This window comes from Numida meleagris, chromosome 3 (genome assembly GCF_002078875.1).
Source record: "Numida meleagris isolate 19003 breed g44 Domestic line chromosome 3, NumMel1.0, whole genome shotgun sequence".
In the NCBI taxonomy this organism is placed as follows: domain Eukaryota; kingdom Metazoa; phylum Chordata; class Aves; order Galliformes; family Numididae; genus Numida; species Numida meleagris.
Genome location: NC_034411.1, coordinates 49,071,407 through 49,086,724, shown reverse-complemented (window position 1 = coordinate 49,086,724; position 15,318 = coordinate 49,071,407). Strand labels below are relative to the sequence as shown.

Here is a 15,318-nt window from a genome sequence, read left to right as displayed (position 1 = left end):
AACACCATCAAATAGCTGAGGCACTAAGCATGGGAAGTTTGTTTAGAAAATGCCAAAGAAAACCAAATTACTAAGACATTTTATCGAGCATAAACTTCATTTTACAGACCTAATGGAAGCATTTTCAAGTTCTTTGTGCATTGTTCATAATCTCAGACCTAACGTATTTTCACTGAACTATAGATGAAAAAATTACAGAATAGCAACTGCTCTCTTACATCAAGCTGATTAGCATTAAGTGGATTAAAATAAGTTAAACATTTTGCACTATTAATACATTAAAGTACCTTCATAGGAAGGTAGCATCAATAATTCATTAAAGATTTTGCATATCTGTTATAAGGTAACTTGTTTCCCCACCCTCTACCAGTTGAGTCCAGGCCATGCAACTGAAAAGGAAGAAAAAAAAAAACTGTCATCAAGAATATTAAATGTAGTTCTTCATAAAGGATATCCCAAAATTTATGACAGATGATAAAATGCCTTAAAATGTGAGTTTGTTGCATAAGTAGGAGTAGTTTTTGCCTTTAATTTTAATTATGACCATACTTAAAAAATTTCATACCCTTGTCTTAATAACAACCTCAAGGTTATGAAAGCTAGGTATTATAGTTCCATTTATTTATTAAAATTGAATCTATTGTGGTTGTGAAGATATTCCTGGCTTCTGGATTTTCTATCTTTGTGCCTTTTGCTCATTCTTCAGTACCTGAAGGGGGCCTACAGGAAAGCTGGGGAGGGACTTCTCATAAGGGCAGATAGCCACAGGATGAGGGGAAAATATTTTAAATTGGTCTAGATATTAGGAAGAAATTTTTTACTGTGAGGGTGGTGAGACAGTGGAACATGTTGCCCAGAGAGGTTGTGAATGTCCCCTCCCTGGAAGCATTCAAGGCCAGGCTGGATGGGGCTTTGAGCAACCTAGTCTAGAAGGAGGTGTCCCCGCCCATAGCAGGGGACTTGAACTAGATGAACTTAAAGGTCCCTTCCAACCCAACCATTCTATTACTCTATCATTATAAATGTAGGAAGTTTGTTCAGCTGTCCACTACAGTGAACTTACTCCAGGCACAAACTTGGATTGCAAGGTTTAACTTTTGACTTCACAAGTACCAGTCATGGAGAAAAAGGTGCGCAGATTCATGTGATAACTATCATTGTAACATCTGAGCACTTGACAAACACAGTAGCAAAGATTACCAACTCTCTCTCTGACTCACTCAGTACCAAAACTGTTTGCTTTAAAAACTGCAGAAGCCTATCCAAGTAGGTTATGGAGAACAGACACATCTGAACCAGATGTTACCTGAAGACTTGCTGGAATAAGTTCTACATCCTGTTCTCATTGCAAGCAAGTTTTGCCCAGATGATCTTTCTTCAGTATCTGACTGCATTGATCAAAGCATAAAGCTTGGCACACACCTGCCTTTCTAATCCTTCGAGAGGTAAAACAAACAAATCAAAGCTTATTCACAGTTACACAGCACTGAGCATACCAAATCCTCTGCTGTTACTGGTTCTCCCTTCTTGTCATTAGCCACCACCATTTTCCCCAGCCTCTCCTTCATATCTTCCAGACTAGTGGTAAGTGCAAGGATGGCCATAATTTCACTTGCAACAGCAATATCAAATTGAGCCTGTAAAATAGAAATGAGAATCGTAAGTCAAATCAAAGTCAGGTCAAATACTCACAGGAAATCATTGGGAATAGACTTCAGAAACATAGAGTTAAGGTCGGAATTCAGACCAGTTCTAAATTTTAACCCAGAGCTTTTGAGATTACTGAAGCTACAGTAACTTCAAAACACTTTGTTTATATTCCTTCATTAAGGTTCTCCGTTACACTTCATTTACTAGGGAACCAGTATTGCAGAGCACTTAGCCCATTGGCTCACATTATCCCTAGCAGAAACTCCCTGAAGGACCAAGAATTTCTTCTGCAGAAGAAAAAAAAAAAAAAAAAAAAAAAAAAAAAAAAAAAAAAAAAAAAAAACATTTTTTTTTTTTCTTTGTTTTTGCCCAACCAAAACCAAACAAAAAAAAAAAAAAAAATCACCAGATGTGTTTTCAGCTTTACTAGCATGAGCACAACATTGGTTTTGGGGGGTATTTTTTTTTTCCCACTCCATAATGCTCTCCTTTTTTTTTATTATTTAATTCTGGTTTCAAAAACAGGTTTTTTTTTTTTTACATTTCATCATTCTTTTTCTACATAAATTCAAAATTTACAAGACTGCCAAGTTTCATGCTTGATCTATGATGATGTAAAACGTATCCTTCCCGACCTTTTAAAAAGGAATAAATATAAGTTAGGGTGAAAAAAAAAACAATGAAATGAAACAAAACAAGGACTAAATGCTGCAACAGTCCTACTACTCTTCTAAAAATACATTCAGTAGTGCAGTACCTCTGAAGTACTTTTATTTCAGAACTTGCAGAACACATTAGCAGTATTTGAAACAATTTACTATTAGTAAAGCCAAGGTCACATGCTGTCAGAATATGAACAGAAAAGAAAGGCATATTCTTATAGCACAATACATTAATGAAATGGGGGGTAAAAATGAAAACAATTTCTCCACGTGTGCCTGTCTTTAGTTTCTGTCATGATAATTACAGCCCAGAGCAATCTTATTGAGGCTGACCTCAATAAGTACTTGCATGCTTAGTCAAAACTCGTGAGGACACATGAGTATTTCCTGGACTAGGCAAAACCAGGGAGATGCACACAACACAGAAAATAAGAATTCATGCTGTAGTTGAGATTTTCAGCATAGCAATTTCAATGAATTACTAAAGTTGCAAAGTAAATGTTCTGTGTCCCCTGGAAGCAATTCTATATGCAACAAAACAACTGCATGCACAATTAACACTGTTAGTGTTGAGATGGCCTGGAAGCTACTATCTTTTCTGAAGTTAAAAAAAGAACCCCTAGAAGCCATTGCACAAATGTAAGACGGGAAAAAAAAACCAGAAATTTATACCTAATCCATATAGTGGAATATTATCTAACTTCATTAGGATGTTTATCAGGAGACAAAAATTACATTTTAATCATTGTTGTTGTAGTATAAACCTGTAAGGCCAGAAAAAGAATACTAGGTAGATGCTCAAAAAGTGACACAATATTTAATTGAAAAAACAGACACAAAAGATTTTGCTATCAGATGCTATTTTAACTCTTAATAACCTTTACACACCTATGAAGTGCTGACAGAAGCCTTAGCTGTAAAGCCAGTTCTTTATTGATGAAAGGATCCACCCACATGGATTCAATTGCAGGATCAAGGCCATCAGTCATGTAATACTCTTTAGAAATCACAGCGCCCCTCTTCATTAAAACGCATACTTTTGTGCCTGCTGTGCTCTGCCATTTTACACAGGTGTCATTGATTTTAAGAGTGCTAGAACATCACTCCAAATGTTTATAAAATGCATCTGTTAACCATGAAGTCCTGTTTTATCTGGATCTCTGGCTAGTCTCTGAAATGAATTTTCCTAACTGTTCTCTATTTCTCAAGTCAGTAAGACCATGTTAAAATATGCTCCAATCCAAAGCACCAAAACTGAATGCATAGAGGTCATTTTAGCCAGAACGGTACAGAAGCAACATTTGACAGCATATGTCAACTAGTACTCTATAGTAAAACAACCCACATTTAATCCAGCAGGATTAAAGGAGGTAAAATGCTGCAGGCTAATGATGGTGGACTGAAACAAATCTAAACACATGAAACCATCTCAAGTGCTGAAGAAACACGTACCAAAGTATTGCCCCAGCCCATTAGCAGAGATAAGTCTTAGCTAATATTGAGTTGTCTGTAAATATAGAAAAAGAAGTTTCTACTCTATGTGCTGAAAACCAAGAGATTTAAGCATTTCCCTTCAATTTCACTCTCTGGTCTGACTATCTTTCATGCTGAATTGAACAAAACCATTAACACTATTTTTTGTTCTCTTTACTTAGGCACAAAGCTCAGGGAAGGTATGAAATTACAAAGATGATGAAAGTTCCAAAAAGAAGAAAAACTTTATCTACGCCACAATAACTGTTTACTTCACCTCACAATAGTCAGAACTTCATGAAATTCATTATCCAGATTGTTAGATTACAACAATCATCATCAGTTTAGCAGCAGCTTCACATAATTGTAATGACTCTGTTCCACGTGGCAGAGCTGTTCCACATTGCATTGTTCCACAGCTGGATTTGCCCAAATCACACCATGAGTACTTGTTCAGATAGTGTCAGTAAAATCTGGCTTTCAAATTATCAGTAAGTCTTTAAAAAACTTCCAGAAGCTCTCATATGGTAACATAGGTTAGCTCTTTACACCACTGAAAAGTACACATTATCATTTTCAGAATAACATCTTCAAGATAACCTATTAAAATTAAGCACATGCTCAAAGTTCTTACATTTTACATCCCGAAGCTGAGATGCATGATAGGAAAATGAAAAATTGAAAAAAAAATTAATGGTCAACTTCAGACCTGACCAATTGGACCAGTAATACATGACGCTCCCCCTCTTCTTCAAGGTTTTTTTTAAACACTAAATGTAAATGTAATTTAAATTGCATACATGATATGAGTGACCTAAAAATAAAACTAAAATAAAAAGAAAAGAGAAAAATGGTACAGATCAACCTTATAAAGGCAGAGGTAAATGTACCTTTTATATTAATTTTTATATTCATAAGAAGACAAGGCCCAACCGTTAACAATTTTTTTCAAGTTCTTTCAACACTTTGTACAATACACATTGATTTCTGTTTCTGAAACTTCAGTTACTCATTAACACAATCAGATTCACTGCAAGAATGCTATACAATATCAACAGATGTTAGCACTGCAATTCAAAGAAACATGTTGAAATGATTACAGGATAGCAAACATCTCTCAGCCTCTGAAGTAAAGCCTGTCCAGAATGTGATATATTAACTACTTTTACATACCTGGCGGACAAATCCTTTTTCTGTATTTGCCTGGCCAACTGTTATCTTGCGTAAGAATCTGTCATTTGTATCCACAACTGAAATAAAGGAATAGGAAAACATAAAAATGAGGACTTGGGAATCTGCATTATTTCCAGGCATACCTGTTGTTATGCATCTAAGATTCAGCTGCTTGAAAAGCACTGCTTAACCAGACTACCATGCTTCTGCATGTTGGCATTGGGACTGACTTGGTTTCTGCCTTCTATTTGATTCCATTAGATAACAGGTTGAAATAACTAAAGTACAATTTCTCTGAACATTTTCAGCTAACAGATACTCAACATTCTATGGCACTTAATGCTTTACTAATGTAAGAAAAATCTCTCTTTATAGTTACAACACACTTCAGAACTACCTCAAATCATTTGCTTCTTTGTTGACTTGTTAAGAATTGATTTTAACCTTGTTCTGTTTCTCTTTAAAGAATGATTATGTTGTCACATTGGTTCCTCCAGACAAGTCACTTTTTCTTGCACATCACAGTAACTCCACGTTCAGCTGCACAGTTTTCAAAGGAAGGTTTTTTCAATTGCCAGGACCAACCATCTGCTGTTTAGCACAACTTCAATTTTAGACAACTGTCTTTCTAAACTGGAAACACTTTAGGTATTACAAGGGCATATCCAAATTGTCCTGTGGAATTGCTGGCTTCACTAACAATCACTGCAATCCAAGTTCTTGCACTGACAACGTGCAACTTCAGATGTGCCTTAGCTGGATCCAAAAAGAAGGAGCTAGAATCATCAAAAAGCAGTCTTATCTGCTGAGAATTTACCAGGATGTTTCTCAGAAAGAAACACTAGGAGGATATTTCCGTTAGAAAAAGAATGAACTCCAAAACCTTTCATTCCCAGGAGCGGCAATCCCTACAGAATACAAAATCCACATAGAATACAAAGAACAGACCCCCTCTTTCTTATAGGTTCTTTAGCCCTACAAATGTTTCAGTCTGCACCAGCCCTAAAAGAAAGGGTGGAAGGTACTCTTGAGCAGCTCAATCTGTAGCTTGCATTAAGTCATTTTTCTGGTAGATGGAGATCAAAATCCTGTTCATTTCAAGGCTGAGAATCAAGGATACCCAGAGAGGCTGTCTGTAGAGAAGATCAGAGACATCATCTCTTCCCTCTTTTCCTGCTGTTTTTGGAGAGTAACAAATTTGTTTGTCTAGTAAAGGACAAAGTAATTACAGAAGAGGGACTTCAGATCTCATTCCTACGTAATTCCCAGTTCAGTGTTGTGAGCAGGCTGGGAGAGAAGCAAGATTTCAGCCACTTCCTTTTATTGGGCATTTCTCTCAGAGCTCTTGTAATTACCATATGTGCCTTCTTCCCACTACATGGTACTTAGGTCTCTAATTTCCTCATGAATTCCATTTAAGGGGTGATACAGCACAGATTTGGTTAATTCCTTTTGGTTTCTATTTATATATTCTAAAATACTACAGTACTAACAGAAATGGCAGAATAGAACATAAAAAAACATACAAACAAATCCAAAACCATTACAGACACAGATAATAAAAGAAACATAAGATTTGTGAAATGAACAGAAAATAGTTTTAACATGTTTTAGGATGTGAGAGAGACAAGCAACATATTTAAACTGTCACAGTCTATCCTTCAGAATATTAGTAAAGTCTCTTCAAATACTGCAAATATTTAACCAAGTTATAGAGCAATATGCTGCTTCCAGATTTGTTATGTTCCCCCATTTCTCTCTTGCAAATGAGTTTTTCTTAGATTCACAGTGCAGATAGCTCTGATTCAAGTAGAATGAAGCAAACAGTAAAATAGCCAAGCTGAAGTGCAACTTTCTGATTACATACCTCTTTGCCATGTTATGGTAGAAGGGTCAATATCAAGGCGCACAAATCTACTGATCTCCTCTTCTATTAAAGTTTCAGGATCAGTCTTATTTATCCCCAGTCTCTACAGAAGAAGTAGTTAAAGAAAAGCAATAAAATGGCTATTTTGTTTTAAATGGTATAGCTGCTCTGGCTTACTGCACCCACATTATGCAAGCACTTGTGAAAGAAGCTAGTCAGAATCAACCCTGTCTTTAAAAACAAGCACATAGGAAGGCATCTAAGTAAAACAGGAAAGTTGTTGATGAAGAAATGAAATTAAAGAGGCAAAATACTCAGAGTCAAGTAAATGAGAGATCTCCTCCCGATACAGAAAAAACTCTTGATGTAAACCAAAGAGAAAATTTGACCTTATCAATCACTAATAAAAAGATGATTAACTGCTTGCTCTAGTTTGTGAAAATCTTTGACAGACCCATCCATGTGTCATCTTGCATGAATCATTTTTGAATGAAATAAAAAATTCTGCTTGAATAGCCCATAAATTCAGGGATGTATAATGAATGAACCAATACATCAATACATCTTGGCTTTTATAGATTCAAGATTTCAACAACACCAAACAGTGGGATGCAAAAACATACTATGCACACAAAAACACTTCTGTCTCTCAGGAAGAACGCTGTCAAATAGTCATCAGTAAAATCCCATCAGTATATACTACAATAAACATTCAAAACCAGAAAATATTGCAACACTAAAGAATCTGAGCTTTCAAATGTGACTTTACCATAACAGGAAAAGTATTTTTAAAACTCTAATATATCATAAGGAAAGACACTGGACTTGAAAAACATTATTGGTTTATTTCAGGAGAAAATAGGAAAAATGCTAGTTATGACAATAATATCAGACCCAGACACTATTACTTTAGAGAGGATGCTTTTAGAAAGAGCCTGGACTTAATAAACTCATGAGAGAATTTAATACAAACTTGGCTGCACATGTCAAATAATTTCCAAAAAATTGCATAACAGAATACTTTATGAAGAGATACCATAATTGAAGAGAGATAACATTAACAACTTACTCTCAGACGGGCAAGCTGAATAGAAGAAAATCCTCTCACGCCATTAACTACTGGAACCAGCCTATTATATAAAGCCTAGAAAAAAAATACAAAGAAAAGAATAAGTTTTTAAAATAAGAAAATCTTCTTTGTCTTTTATTTAGACCAGTTTCAGTATGAATTTCTCAATGACACAAGCTGGGGACTTCTGATTTAAAAGAGTTCTGAGAAGGTAGTAGGCTTTTAAAGAATGCCTATGATCTAATAGTCTAAATTCAGTTATCAAAATTACCGTGTTTCTACGTCTCATAGAATAAATACGTATTATTTTGAAACTGGGAATCCTTTAAAACTCTAACCAAGGGCCAGATTACTCAAACTGTAACTGTCATTCGCAAATCAGCCTAAACAATCGTGCTAAGCTGGAAAAAAAAAAAAAGGCAATTTCTTCATTTTCTGCCTTTAAATACTCAGGTTAGCTTTTGTTTTAACATCACAAAAAGACTTAGTAGAGAGAAGAGGATCTAGTTTTCTTTTACCACATCTTCTTCTTTGGGTATATCACACAGAACTTTATATCAAAAGAGCAACTTTTAACTTTAAAGGACTATACAAATTATTAAAAAAAGATCTGTAGAGAGAGAAAATATCTTTCATTAGACTCTTTAGTGCAGTCTGAAATAGCTGACAAGTTTCTGGGCATAAGATGCTTATCTTCAAACTCTCTTATGATAGAGGTTTGCTGGAAAAATATATTCTGTAAGCATTATTTCCCAGCAGAATACAGAATGGCTTCAGCCATTGTTTCCATTCACACAGTGAAAATATAAAAAGACAGCTAACTTACTTAATTTGAAATGCAATTTATGAAAAAATGAAAAGAAAAAATGTCACATGGTTATTAGAAAGCAGTTCTCACCTTATCAGACTGAGTGCTCTCGTGCAAGATCCTAGCATCAATAGCAGCAGCCAGCAAATTATTTGCAGCAGTTATAGCATGAATATCTCCAGTCAAATGAAGATTGAACTAGACAGTGAAAATTACAAACTTCTTTTAATAAAAGGCTTTTTAACTCAATCTATTAATCTCAGACATTTTTTTAAAGAAAAAAAAATACTGCCATATCCTTGAGGTTGCAGTTCAAATTAGTCTCCTAAGAAGGACTTGTTTTCACCCCAGTACTTGGTCAGCTACCCTCAACTTAGTCAAACAAAGCCACAGATGTCTTTATTCTTTCCTAAATGCCCCAAGAATGGAAAGCCAGGGCTACAGTTCTACTCCACTGATATTAAATCAGTTTTCTACCAGCAGCATGAGTTTGACCTGGATCAGATGTGCAGATTTTTGCCAATTTTTGCTTTCTGGTTTCATGCCAGCTTTCTGCAAGCCACAGGAGAACAGGCAGAACCAGATTATGCACACAATTTGCCAACAAAAGGTTTGTCCAACAAAGTTGTGGGGAAAAATCTGAAATTGGCCATTTAGATTAGATCAGATAAGATTGCTTTACATAGGCATTTTATTTTTTATATGGAAGATAAAGATATGGAAGATATGGAAGGTCAGTTTTAATTGCACTGTAGTAGTACTGACTGCTAAGAGTCACCACCAACAGCTGACACGAGCACTTGACTGTGATTGTATTCAAGTGCAAAAGGTTTCCAAATGCTGCATGGTGTACTCTGTTTGGAGCAGCTGTGCACTTTCACTATGGCACTTCATCACCTTGGAATTCTCTTTCTGTAGTACCACAGACTGTTTCAGGTTGGCAAGGACTTCTAGATGTCATTTGTCCAATCCCTCTGCTCAAGCAGAACTGCTTGCCCAGGACCAACTCCATTTCATCAACAATCATCAAGGAAAAGATTCCACAGCCTCTCTGGGCAGACTGTGCCAGTGTTCCACCACTCTCACAGTACAGGAATGCTCCCTGATGTTCAGAGGGAACCTCCTGTGTTCCAGTTTATGCCCATTAACTCTTATCCTGGCACTGGGCACCACTGAAAAGAGCTCCATTTTCTCTGCACCTCCCCTTCACATATTTTTAGGCACTGATAAGATTCATCCCCTTCTCTTTCCTAGACTGAACAGTCTCAGCTCTCTCTGCCTTTCCTCAAAGGAGAGGTTCTCTAGTCACTTCATCAGCCCAGTGGCCCTGCACTAGACTCTCTCCAGTATTCCTCTTGTACTGAGGAGCCAAAGTAGGGTGAAACCATTACGCATTTCTGAGCAAGCATGGTAAACATACACATTAAATGAACTAAACCATCCTAATTTACCTCTTCACTCAGGGAATATGCTTGCATTTTACTCTCCAGAAAGCAAAACTCAGTTGTCTGCTACAGTGTGCACGTGTCCTTGAGCACACAGTGATGCATAGTATGGGCAAAGGAGAGGCTGAATGAGGCATCTAGTGCAGATGGCAACCACCAGCCAACAAGGAACACAACATATAGTCTATGTTTCAGCCCATTTATAAGTCTGCTGATCCCCTAGCCTTAGCATGGTGACTGCTGTGCTAAGGGACACAAAGGCTTCACTCATAGTACCACTGTTTTCACAGTGGGAGTATTTTGAAAGCACACATCCAGCCAGATTCTTCAAGAACCCACATGATTTCCAGAAGTCTTTGAAGAGTAGCAGTAACACTATTTTCAACAGAAAGCCATTTACTTGTGGGCAGAGAAAAGTTATAGATTAATTCGGTGTGACAAAACAATTCTTTCACACTGTCAGTGCCATCTGATTAACAGCTGGGATATTACAAGCACATATTCTAACTGTGTAATGGCTTTCCAATCTCAGGCCACAGTCCTGACACATCTTAGAGCAGCCACATGAAGATGGTAATGGCCATGCCAGCTCTCCAGGAAGACTGTCACCATAGACCAAATGTTGCTGCACTTTGCTTTGCCCACCCCTCCCAGTGGTGGACAGTGTTTTGCTGTCTCCGCTGTTGTCTCACCTCCTCCATGGGAATCACTTGAGCATATCCACCACCAGCTGCTCCACCTGCACAAGAAAGCATGTGGTCTTATCATACTCACATCAGTTTTGGGGACAAAAACCAACACCGTAAGCACACAAACTGAAACGTACAGTTGTGAAGATATACCTTCTCAGTATTTAGATTTCTATTAGGGAATAAATTATGAACGCAAATAAGCAGGATTTCTGTAAACCTTGCTGACATTTTTCATCAGGCAATAAAACAGGAATTGTTCGACTGAAAGGAAACTTTCACATAATGGCTGGCCTAGACTTTGACTAAACAATGGTTACCCTCTGCTCCTGTCCAGATTTAGGGCATGGTCATGCACATGCAGCTGTTGGGTGGAAAGACACAATAGTTACAAGCAAGCACTACTTTTGAATGAAACCTTCACACCCTTGCCTGAAAACTCCTACCCCACTGCCTCCCAGGGTATAGGCAAAACTGTTTGCTGTCGCCTACGCAAAAGTTGAGTGGTGGAATCAATGCACTCACATGCACCAGTCTTGGCTGAGAAGCACCAAGCACCAGGAGCCTTCCAGCTGAAATCAAACTTGTTAACTTAAACTTCAGCAAAGCAAAGTAGAGCAGCTGGGGAGTGTTTGCCCAGTTAGGCACAAATCTCAGCTGAGAAATGGCAAAAAAAAAAAAAAAAAAAAAAAGATAGTATTACTTCCAATCAGCATTGAAGAGAAGCTTGAACTCTAGCTGGCTCTTACTTGACCCTCAAGCCCTTCTAGACAAAAATGCAGCAGCCCAGAATTTGGAGGACAATTCAAGAAGACAAAGTTCAGCCCTAGCCAAATGTATGATGCAGGCACAACAGACTTATACATATCGCTGTCAGTTTCATGGGTTTGAATATTTCAATTCAATATAGGTGGATTTAGGACTCCTCCTCAAACAGAATTAAACAGTAACATTTAGAAATGTCTTTAAGAGTGTCTCCAGGCAGAGGAGTGGCTGGAAGGTTGTGTACCCACAAGAGCCACCTCCTGGCTAATTCATCCCTGTCTCTTTCATTATGTTTAGCCTTTATCTGCATTATCAATACACATGAACACAAGCATGAGCCTTGCATGGGAAGATGCGTGAAAGAAACCCTTAATTATAAGTTACTCAAAAACAGGAGAGTTGCTCTGAAAATAACGCCTCCTATGTTATTCTGTTGACCCATTACCTCAGAGGCAGATGTTAGTGATATGGTAGTAGATGCTAAAGCTTTCCACCAATAATCTGTTACATTTTGGTGCCACGCGACAGACGGTAGCAGAGGGGCAGTCTGACAGAAAGGCATCTGACATGGAAGCGCGTATGAAGCAAATGCATGTGACTGAATTCCTCCATGCGGAAGAAAGGGCACCCACTGACATTCATCTGCACTTATGAACATTTGTGGAGACTAAACAGTGGATGTCAGCACAGTCAAAGTTGGACTGAGTGGGCAACATTTTCCTAGCAACAACACCATCATAGCAGCTGTGAAACAGTGAATCCTGTCCACTGGTGCAGATGTTTATGAGCATGACATGCAGGCTCTTGTACATCACTGTCAAAAAGGCATAGGTAATGGTGGTGATTATGTTGAAAAATAGTCTTTTGTAGACAAGAATTTTCTCTATCAGATAGTGCTATTGTGCTCTTTGTATCTGTTGTAGTTACCATGGAAATAAATAGGAGGAAGGCTAGAGCTACCTATGTAAGCCAGAGCTACCTATGTAAAATATGCTACAATTAAGGCAATCTATTGCATTAATGAAGTAACTAAGGATTTAGGAAAAATGCAGTATTTCCTTTTAATCTGAAACACATCATGCAGTTTGCAACTATTACATACCTTTAACTCCAAAAGTAGGTCCTTGGGAAGGTTGTCTCAGACAAGCAAAGGAATTAATCTTAAGGTGTGCAGTAAGAGCCTGAACAAGTCCAATTGTGACTGTGCTTTTCCCTTCTCCTAGGGGTGTAGGGGTTATTCTAGCAAAAGAAGAAAAAAGATCAATCAAATTCTTTGCTGATGTCAGCCTTACTAAGGATATCACAACTTACAGCTTTTGATTTCAGTGAAGAATATTTGTACAATAAAATTTCAAAAAGATTACTTTATCTCCACAAAAATACTGCCACAATGTTATTCCCTAGCTCAAGCTGGAATGCCAATATACATGTGTCTTCTATTTAAGCAATTTACTACGACAGCAGAAAAAGAGAAGATTATTTTGGCAAAAGTTCTAAAAAGAATTTATTGAATTTAGACATGTTCATTACAGCACAAAAGTCTCGCCAATTTCATTAACAAACCATCCATCAAGATACTCTGAGCAAGTATTAATACTTTTCTCCTGCAATGCAGGAGATACTTTATTCCCACTGTTGAAACTATGAATGAAGTAATCACATATTTTAAATTAAACAACCGACACTTTTGTTTGCAGAGCTTAACTATCCGTCTCTAAGTGACACATCATCATAACACTCAGCAATGACAGATCAACTGTTTTTTAAATGAAAAAGGACAGAAAAGTCAGTATATTTACCTGAACATGATTTATTTTGCATTTAAGTTTCTCAATACTTTTGCAGATTTAAGGGTGATGAAGAACAATTGTAATCACAGTCTGATCTCCTATACAACAGCTCAAAAACTTCATGCTACAAAGAAGCCACACCTGGAATAGGACGGTATTTCCGAATGACATCCAATCATGAACCAGGGATGCTAACCTCCACTCCAAGACTCTATGCTTGCCTCTTTAATGAAGAGAGAATTGTGGTTGACTTTCCAAAGTGGAAAGCTTCAGCGGTCACTTTTTCACCTCCATCTCAGGCAATGGACGAATGAGGGAACATGTTTATGGGTTGGGAGAAGAATAATGTGTGTTGGACCATGGAAAACAACAAGCAAACAAACAAAGAAAAAATCTGAGAGATGCAGCTTAGGGGGTGCGTTCCCTCAGCTTCAGCACATGACTTTTTTTTTTTTTTTTTTTTAAACAGTAGAATGGTCTCTATAGCCACTGTTGAATTCATACGCAAAAGGCTCTGTGAATGAAAGACATCCCAGGTTAAATGATGTCCTCTCTGCTTTCAAGGTCACCATACTTGTTTATGATCCATGGTAGAAGTCTGTGTGGGGGATGGTTTTTTCTTTTCTTAAAGTACAAACACACCTCTCAGTCTCAAAAACACATTCCATCTATTCATTTGAAGCACATTTCCCTCTCTGACCATGAAAAGAAGAAAGCCCTAGTCCATCCCAGACACATCACTCTGATATAAATTTTGAAGTTTTGCTTTCTAGCAGTGTAATCATTCTTATCTTTGCTGGCTCCACAACCAGTAGAGAAGTACCTTACTGAAGATGTCATTAAGAATTAATCTTCATTCCCAAGGACATACAAGCATGCACATGTATCCTAGTAAAAAAGAAACCCTTATCACATTACCTCTTCAAAACCTGACCTAACACATTTAGTGCTAATTAGAAACACTTCCTTTACCAACTAGCAATTTTCGCAAGGCATTGCTGTCCTCAGATCACAATTCAAATTGCATAACAGCACATATAAAATTGTCAAGTGCAAGGAGACATCTGTCTCCTTGCCTTTAAAATGCAGCTTAGTTCAGTTAATTCAGACTGACATAAGCCTTTATTTCTCCCATAAAATTTGAACACATGCAAATATTAACTTGTTGCAAATTAATTTTTTACATCATTGGATCCTGTTATTTTTTGTTTCTTAAAAAGAAAATAAAGAAGCAGCAATGAAGTCTTTGTTAAACATGTCTGGAATAATTCGAGCAACAAGAGGCAAGCCTAATTAAGATATTCCATACTCCTCTGGGAAAAAATATTCCTTTTCAGAAGTGTAACGTTTTAACTCAAGTTCCAGTGAAATAATGGTATTTGGTATATCATAAGAGATTCTCAGAACTGAGACTCTTCAGAAATAGTATGTTGCCTGCTGATAGCTTCGGACTGCTCTGACATGTAGTACATGACTTAGTGAATTTGGGCGTTTGTTCTCAGCCATCTTTGCCAATGATTATAAGATCAAGTTTGCCAACAATCAAAGTGTAGAGCACAGCCAATAACTCTCTCTCTAGACTTTTCACTCATCCAGTCTTCCTAGAACTACATTCCTTTAACTGAAAAAGGGAATCACTTTTTCCTGTGTGATTCCTCTCAGTGGCATAGTCCATATCACATGGCAACAGAAAACCAGCAAGGTTTGGATCACTAAAACCCACAACTGAGACTTTGAAAATATCTGAAGGAGTTTGCCTCAAGCAATCTGCAGATTAAGGTTGAGCTTACAGGCCTGTAAAGAGATGATATCCAGTGTTTTTTTTTTTTTTTTTTTTTTTAACAGAGAAAACTGAGAAGTGGGTTGGAAGAGACCTTAAGATCATCTAGTTCCAACCCCCTGCTATAGGCAGGGACACCTCCCTCTA

The 15,318-nt window shown here is 37.3% G+C and overlaps 1 protein-coding gene across 7 annotated transcripts in view; it reads right to left on the bottom strand.

Annotated features, from left to right (window-relative positions):
* MTHFD1L (methylenetetrahydrofolate dehydrogenase (NADP+ dependent) 1-like) overlaps positions 1 to 15,318 on the bottom strand; it is a 148,499-nt gene that overhangs the window by 98,772 nt on the left and 34,409 nt on the right. For 5 of the 7 annotated variants that reach the window (XM_021390182.1, XM_021390184.1, XM_021390181.1 and 2 more), the window contains 7 exons: positions 12,704 to 12,840; positions 10,840 to 10,886; positions 8,793 to 8,900; positions 7,895 to 7,969; positions 6,826 to 6,928; positions 4,959 to 5,035; positions 1,497 to 1,637 (listed from right to left, as the gene is read on the bottom strand). In XM_021390182.1, coding sequence (XP_021245857.1) covers positions 1,497 to 1,637; positions 4,959 to 5,035; positions 6,826 to 6,928; positions 7,895 to 7,969; positions 8,793 to 8,900; positions 10,840 to 10,886; positions 12,704 to 12,840 — 688 coding nt within the window. Of the gene's footprint in view, positions 1 to 1,496; positions 1,638 to 4,958; positions 5,036 to 6,825; positions 6,929 to 7,894; positions 7,970 to 8,792; positions 8,901 to 10,839; positions 10,887 to 11,361; positions 11,485 to 12,703; positions 12,841 to 13,532; positions 14,653 to 15,318 lie in introns of those variants that run through there. The other 2 variants (XM_021390186.1, XM_021390187.1) reach the window with 2 other exon arrangements.